This window comes from Eurosta solidaginis, chromosome 2, assembly GCF_040869045.1.
Source record: "Eurosta solidaginis isolate ZX-2024a chromosome 2, ASM4086904v1, whole genome shotgun sequence".
In the NCBI taxonomy this organism is placed as follows: domain Eukaryota; kingdom Metazoa; phylum Arthropoda; class Insecta; order Diptera; family Tephritidae; genus Eurosta; species Eurosta solidaginis.
The window spans coordinates 188,354,987-188,363,165 of NC_090320.1; the positions used below are offsets into that span (position 1 = coordinate 188,354,987).

The 8,179-nt window shown below is 36.7% G+C and overlaps 1 protein-coding gene and 1 long non-coding RNA gene across 2 annotated transcripts; both read left to right on the plus strand.

Moving 5' to 3' along the window:
• The first annotated feature begins 203 nt into the window (after positions 1–203).
• LOC137242489 (uncharacterized) lies at positions 204–5,582 on the plus strand. Its single transcript, XR_010950261.1, has 4 exons — positions 204–326; positions 393–516; positions 5,215–5,424; positions 5,490–5,582. It is a non-coding gene; the product is annotated as an uncharacterized lncRNA (long non-coding RNA).
• Positions 5,583–5,596: 14 nt separating this feature from the next.
• Positions 5,597–7,786, plus strand: LOC137242490 (uncharacterized). Its single transcript, XM_067769773.1, has 4 exons — positions 5,597–5,646; positions 6,174–6,352; positions 6,417–6,579; positions 7,164–7,786. Exons 2-4 carry the CDS (start codon positions 6,278–6,280, stop codon positions 7,664–7,666), a joined length of 741 nt encoding a protein of 246 aa, XP_067625874.1. The 5' UTR covers positions 5,597–5,646; positions 6,174–6,277; the 3' UTR covers positions 7,667–7,786.
• Positions 7,787–8,179: the final 393 nt, after the last annotated feature.

Sequence of the window (8,179 nt, forward strand, 5' to 3'; positions counted from 1 at the left end):
ACAAGCAATAAGAGCCAAATGCATTTTTGAAGCGTTTTCCAGTTTGGCTATTTTTTCCAAAATGTTTGATTTAGATAGGTCATTATAGGTAACAAAACCAAAAATATTTTCATTCTAATCATAGCATCGATAGCTTTTGAATGAAACCCGATTGTTACAGTAATAAAAAACTGCCCGTGCTATCGATATTTCCATCACTAGTTCTCCATCATTATTTCCTGGCGTGTCGAAATTAAATGAAATTGTAATATTCCTCACTTTTTTGGCAAAATATATAAGCCTTCAAGATTGCAATTCTCGTAAAATTTGTCATAAATAAATCGTTTGTAAGTATAAATGCATATATTAATTATTGCTACATTTTTACGTATTCATTAATCTAAATTTTGTAGTCGGACTTTCTAACTTCTTTGTATGTGCATACATACGTATGTATGAATGTATGTTCTGTTTCTTTGCCGATAAAATAGCGTGAAAATTGAAATCCACGTACAAATCGTCGCAAATAAAGCATTTGTAAGTAAATAAAGCATAATAAATAAGTCCTTTGCTAAATTTTTACATATTGATGCATCGTTTAATTTCTTCATTAGGGTGTTTACAAAACATTTATCCGATTGTGTGCGCAATGGCAGAAGACTTAAAAAATTTAATGGAAAAACTGCAAGGAGGAGTATTTTTTGAACTTCTCAAAGGTAAATTATTGCTTTATATTTTATAGTTGTTATGCTTATTTAAGACTTTAAAAATAAATATAATGGATTTACCATTGAAAGCTTACGTCATTTGAAATCAAATCATTTGGATACCCTAATTGACAAATCTCTGTTTGGACAGCGCGTAATATTTGAGAGAAATCTTTTAAAATGGCAAGCGGAAGTAGTAATAAAACATAACATTTTTAATCATAACATATTTAAAATAATTTTTGTTCACAGGATGAAGGAGGTACTACAGAACACATTGCTTATCGGAACCCACGCCACCAGCCTCAAGTTTCAACAGTGGTATCAGAAGTTTCAACGATGTAAGTGTACTGGCTGCTAAGAAATGAAAATCGGTGCCAAGTTCGTCTTGACTTGGCGGGAGGGGGAGTGTGAGGCGGAATGGGAGTGGAAGTGTGGGGAGGAATGGTAGTGGAAGTGGGAGTAGGAATGAGATTGGAGTAGTAGTAGTAAGAAAGGGATGGGAGCAGGTCCAGGCGCAGGAATGGAAGTGGAAGTGAGAGTAAGATAAAGATGGGAGTGTTAGTATGAATGGGAATGGAATTGGAGTAGGACTAGGATTGGGAGTAGGACTAGGAATGGAAGTGGGTGGTAGGGCTGGGAATATCAGTATTAATTTATTATTTTAATTAAATGAAATCACAAAATGCATTTTCTGTTTATTAATTTTATTGTATAACAAGTAAGGAAGGCTAAGTTCGGGTGTAACCGAACATTACATACTCAGTTGAGAGCTATGGAGACAAAATAAGGAAAATCACCATGTAGGAAAATGAACCTAGGCTAGGGTAACCCTGGAATGTGGTTGTATGACATGTGTATCAAATGGAAGGTATTAAAGAGTATTTTAAGAGAGAGTAGGCCATAGTTCTATAGATGGACGCCATTTAGGGATATCGCCATAAAGGTGGACCAGGCCTGACTCTAGAATTTGTTTGTACAATATGGGTATCAAATGAAATGTGTTACTGAGCATTTTAGGAGGGAGTGGGCATTAGGTCTATAGGTGGACGCCTTTTCGAGATATCGCCATTAGGGTGGGCCAGGGGTGACTCTAGAATGTTTGTACGATATGGGTATCAAACGAAAGGTGTTACTGAGCATTTTAAGAGGGAGTAGGCATTAGGTCTATAGGTGGACACCTTTTCGAGATATCGCCATTAGGGTGGGCCAGGGGTGACTCTAGAATGTTTGTACGATATGGGTATCAAACGAAAGGTGTTACTGAGCATTTTAGGAGGGAGTGGGCATTAGGTCTATAGGTGGACGCCTTTTCGAGATATCGCCATTAGGGTGGGCCAGGGGTGACTCTAGAATGTTTGTACGATATGGGTATCAAACGAAAGGTGTTACTGAGCATTTTAAGAGGGAGTAGGCATTAGGTCTATAGGTGGACACCTTTTCGAGATATCGCCATTAGGGTGGGGCAGGGGTGACTCCAGAATGTTTATACGATATGGGTATCAAACGAAAGGTGTTACTGAGCATTTTAGGAGGGAGTGGGCATTAGGTCTATAGGTGGACGCCTTTTCGAGATATCGCCATTAGGGAGGGCCAGGGGTGACTGTAGAATGTTTGTACGATATGGGAATCAAATGAAATGTGTTACTGAGCATTTTAGGAGGGAGTGGGCATTAGGTCTATAGGTGGACGCCTTTTCGAGATATCGCCATTAGGGTGGACCAGGGGTGACTCTAGAATGTTTGTACGATATGGGTATCAAACGAAAGGTGTTACTGAGCATTTTAAGAGGGAGTAGGCATTAGGTCTATAGGTGGACACCTTTTCGAGATATCGCCATTAGGGTGGGCCAGGGGTGACTCTAGAATGTTTGTACGATATGGGTATCAAATGAAATGTGTTACTGAGCATTTTAGGAGGGAGTGGGCATTAGGTCTATAGGTGGACGCCTTTTCGAGATATCGCCATTAGGGTGGGCCAGGGGTGACTCTAGAATGTTTGTACGATATGGGTATCAAACGAAAGGTGTTACTGAGCATTTTAAGAGGGAGTAGGCATTGGGTCTATAGGTGGACACCTTTTCGAGATATCGCCATTAGGGTGGGCCAGGGGTGACTCTAGAATGTTTGTACGATATGGGTATCAAACGAAAGGTGTTACTGAGCATTTTAGGAGGGAGTGGGCATTAGGTCTATAGGTGGACGCCTTTTCGAGATATCGCCATTAGGGTGGGCCAGGGGTGACTCTAGAATGTTTGTACGAATGTTGAAACGAAAGGTGTTACTGAGCATTTTAAGAGGGAGTAGGCATTAGGTCTATAGGTGGACACCTTTTCGAGATATCGCCATTAGGGTGGGCCAGGGGTGACTCTAGAATGTTTGTACCATGGTATCAAACGAAAGGTGTTACTGAGCATTTTAGGAGGGAGTGGGCATTAGGTCTATAGGTGGACGCCTTTTCGAGATATCGCCATTAGGGTAGGCCAGGGGTGACTGTAGAATGTTTGTACGATATGGGTATCAAATGAAATGTGTTACTGAGCATTTTAGGAGGGAGTGGGCGTTAGGTCTATAGGTGGACGCCTTTTCGAGATATCGCCATTAGGGTGGGCCAGGCGTGACTCTAGAATGTTTGTACGATATTGGTATCAAACGAAAGGTGTTACTGAGCATTTTAAGAGGGAGTAGGCATTAGGTCTATAGGTGGACACCTTTTCGAGATATCGCCATTAGGGTGGGCCAGGGGTGACTGTAGAATGTTTGTACGATATGGGTATCAAACGAAAGGTGTTACTGAGCATTTTAAGAGGGAGTGGGCATTAGGTCTATGGGTGGACGCCTTTTCGAGATATCGCCATTAGGGTGGGCCAGGGGTGACTCTAGAATGTTTGTACGATATGGGTATCAAATTAAAGGTATTAATTGGGTTTTAAAAGCGAGTGACCCTTAGATGTATATGTCAAGGCGTTTTCGCGATATCGACCAAAATGTGGACCAGGTGATCCAGAAAATCATCTGTCGGGTACTGCTAATTTATTTATATATGCAATACCACTAACAGTATTCCTGCCAAGATTCCAAACGCTGTTGATTTCGCCTTGTAGAACTTTTTCATTTTCTTCTACTTAATATGGTAGGTGTCACACCCGTTTTACAAAGTTGTTTAAGTTATATTTTGCGTCAATAAACCAATCCAATTACCATGTTTCATCACTTTTTTCGTATTTGGTATAGAATTATTGCATTTTTTTAATTTTTCGTAATTTTCGATATCGATAAAGTGGGCGTGGTTATGGTCGGATTTCGGCCATTTTTTATACCAGGATAAAGTGAGTTCAGATAAGTACGTGGACTAAGTTTAGTACAGATATATCGGTTTTTGCTCAAGTTATTGTGTTAACGGCCGAGAGGAAGGTCAGACGGTGGACTGTGTATAAAAACTGGGCGTGGCTTCCACCGATTTCGCCCATTTTCACAGAAAACAGTTACCGTCATAGAATCTGTGCCCCTACCAAATTTAAGAAGGATTGGTAAATTTTTGTTCGACTTATGGCATTAAAAGTATTCTAGACAAACTAAATGAAAATGGGCGGAGCCACGCCCATTTTGAAATTTTCTTTTATTTTTGTATTTTGTTGCACCATATCATTATTGAAGTTGAACCTTGACATAATTTACTTATATACTGTAAATATATGAAGAAGAATTTCCGAGCTCTAGGCCACACATATGCATCATATCATTGCTGGAGTTGAATTTTGACTTAATTTACAGTAAAGATATTAAATTTTTTGTTAAAATTTGAATTAAAAAAAAAATTTTTTTTTAAAAGTGGGCGTGTTCTTCATCCAATTTTGCTAATTTTTATTTACCACATATATATTAATAGTAGTAACGTTCCTGCCAAATTTCATCATGATATCTTCAACGACTGCCAAATTACGGCTTCCAAAACTTTTAAATTACCTTCTTGTAAAAGTGGGCGGTGCCACGCCCATTGTCCAAAATCTTACTAATTTTCTATTCTGCGTCATAACGTCAACCCATCTACCAAGTTTCATCTCTTTAACCGCCTTTGGCAATGAATTATCGCATTTTTTCGGTTCTTCGAAATTTTCGATATCGAAAAAGTGGGCGTGGTTATAGTCCGATATCGTTCATTTTAAATATCGATCTGAGATGAGTGCCCAGGAATCTACATACCAAATTTCATCAAGATACCTCAAAATTTACTCAAGTTATCGTGTTAACGGACAGACGGACGGGCATGGCTCAATCAAATTTTTTTTCGATACTGATGATTTTGATATATGGAAGTCTATATCTATCTCGATTCCTTTATACCTGTACAACCAACCATTATCCAATCAAAGTTAATATACTCTGTGAGCTCTGCTCAACTGAGTATAAAAAAAATAAAACCTCCGGGCGTTATTTCACTGCACCAGTGGTGATCACCTAAACAGCGCACTTAATTGTTATACAGTATTTACAACTGTTTTGTATAGCATTTTCAAAACTTGTTACAGAAATCTATAGAAGATATTCTCAATGAAACAGCTAGTGGAAAACAAATCCTAAAGTTTTACGAAAACAAACAAAATCTTACACCGAAATACCGTAAATTATTATCTGCAACTGTGACCAGTTATCTGATTGATGCTAAAATCTGTGCTCGTCCATATACCTTTGATCTATTATCATGTAAAATCGTTAAATATTTTACAAAGGAAACTCAGGTATAATAATGCTACTACCTCCTCTAAATGCTTTTACTCTTATAATGGATTACGATTTGGTACAGGAAACTTATTATCTTGCTGTTAAAGGAAAGAAACCAGGTGGCTGTTTGTATGCAAAATATCACAGTAGCTTATCAAAATTGAGAGCAGACGGGATCATCTTAAAGAAGAGAGCATTAGAGGAATCCCTTGAAACGAATGAACCAAATTATTTGCCGGGTAAGTTATGGAAAAATTAAAAATAAAGGGGAAGGTAAAAGACAAAGAAAGAGGATACAAAGAGAAAGAGGAGTGTAAATAAATGGGAAAAGCAAGGAAAAAATGTAGTGAAATATGCAGAGAAAGGAAATGGTACCGAGAAAAGGAAGGGTAAATGAAAGGAGGGGGTGGTCAGGGTCAATAAGGAGGGAAAATGAGAGAGATATAGAGAAAGGAAAATAAAGAAATAGAGAGAATGGAAAGAATTGCGTAGAGAAGAAATTGGGAAAAGAAAGAAAATGGAGAATGATAGAGAAAGGAAAGAGATTTTTATTTTTGGTGAAGAAAAATGTGTGTGCACCAAGCTGAAGCTGCAAATATTTACACGCCAGCTTTTAAATTTGGGTGACAAATTGTTTAACTTTACTACAGCTATTACTGAATGAAGCTGCTATTTTTTTACTCACCACTCAACTATTAGTACAAGCTGCGCATTAATTCACTACCCCGACTCTGTTTTTCTAATGAAAATATATTGAATTCTTTAGATGGTAAGGAAAGTAACGATCAAGTTTGGCTGAAATATAATATTGAACCTTACGACGAAGTGGTACAAAAATGGGAGACAACATTCGCAGTCAGACACAGCTTTATGAAGAACGCTGAAAACTTAAATTCAATTCTAGAAGAGTGGCCACTCTATAAACAAAGCTTTGGATATTCACTGGTATATTATTACTGTATCTATTTATATCACCACGTATTAACACTCACAACGTTTTTATGTAAAGATTGAACTTGATTTTCAAAAGCTCTATCCAGAACGGACTAATTTGTTGTTTGATAAATGGAGCCGGTTTCATCAATCAATACCATTTTTGTTTGAGACTCATATCAAGGATGCGAACAGTTTACATATATGGAAGCGACTCAAAGAAGGAATTTTCACAACCGGTTGGTGTGATTTAGTCCACTTTTACATTATATAATTCTTGAGTTAAATTCTGCGTATGTTGCCTTTTGGCTTTTCTGTAAGTGTTTACTTTTGTAAATGTTTGTTACAACAAATGTAAATCAAAAACTGATGTATATTGGAACAATTTTCGGTCATCCTTTGTCAAATTTGGTTTGGAGACAAATCGGCTCCGGCGTTGTGCCATCATCGGTATCGATTTTCGTTCGACACTGATGATGGCACAACGTCAAAACCGGTTTGTCTAAAAAACGAAATTTGACAAGGGATGACGGAAAATCTTTCCAATATACATCAATTATCCACCCTGTCGGAAAATTAACAAAACCAAAAGAAAATAAAAACCGTCATACATTCTTGTAGGGAAAGAGATTGAGAGAGGGAGAGATAGCAAGACAAAATTAAAACATCTTGACTGTACGAACGCAGTCTTACTCTTCCCCAGTACATACACTTCCTTTGCATCTGACGCAGTAGTCTTGAATTCATGGATTTTATAATGTAAAAGCGGACTTACTTTTGTTTGCAATATAATTTAAAATGTTAACAAATTTGCAATCCCCAGATGTAAAAGATTGCGTGGTATTATATCTCCTTTTTTCCGTTTTGGTGCCAACTGGCAGACAGTATAAAATTTGCCCGCAAAGCCGGAAAAAGGTTATAATAAAACCAACAATTAGCGATTCCCGAAACAGCTTCTTAATTTTTGCGTGTACACAAAGTGAGTTGCAAGCAAAAGTAAAATTAATGGTGGATGAGAAATTCAAAGACAAAAATACTGTACAGCCGATTATATGTGCTGTGGGACTCGACGCTTTTGAACTTAGAGAATATTATATTTATTTCGCAGATATATATTACAAGTTCCAGAACTTTGTAAAATGTGTTGATGGTTGTTTCAAAATATTTCATGTCTTAAATTTAAAGTATCCATTTGAGTGTAATTTAGTGTGGCTGCTTATACAGAAATATTTTTATAGTATTAACTTAAAATGTAATGATAAGTGTGCTTCACTTTGCGGAATTTTAAACGACTTAGAAAATATTTCAGTGGAAACTCCTGTTTAAATAAGAAAACCATATATGTAATACTTCTATATAGGCAGTAAAGCCTAGTACCGTACGAAAACAGTACACACAGTAATCACATATACATATATATTTTTTTACATGAAAATTTTGAATCAATTTTACACGTATACAATACATGCATACTCTAGTATCGAAATTGCTTGGATATGTTTTCGGAATTTTTTACATTGAAAATATAGGTAAGAAGCAATGTAGAAGTATTACATATATGAAGAAACCCTCATTTTTATTACTAATTTCAATACAAGTCTGTATACTTTTTTTATAAAAATAAGTACTGTTTGTAAAAAAAGACAAAATGAATTTAAAATGTTATGTTTGTTCAAGAATATTTACACAATGTAAAATCTTGTTTTATCACGTAAAAATGTGCATACTTTAGCAACAAATGACTTATTTCAATGCGGATTTTCAAATTGTAATCAAACTTTCCCAACTTTCAAAGCTTTTAAAAAACACATGCAAAATGAGAGTAAGAGATATTGTACC

Coding starts and splice junctions, on each gene's coding strand:
- LOC137242490 (XM_067769773.1), top strand. CDS start 6,278: ATGAAGAACGCTGAAAACTTAAATTCAATTCTAGAAGAGTGGCCACTC. Junction 6,353..6,416: donor AAAGCTTTGGATATTCACTG/GTATATTATTAC, acceptor TTTTATGTAAAG/ATTGAACTTGATTTTCAAAA. Junction 6,580..7,163: donor AGAAGGAATTTTCACAACCG/GTTGGTGTGATT, acceptor TGCAATCCCCAG/ATGTAAAAGATTGCGTGGTA.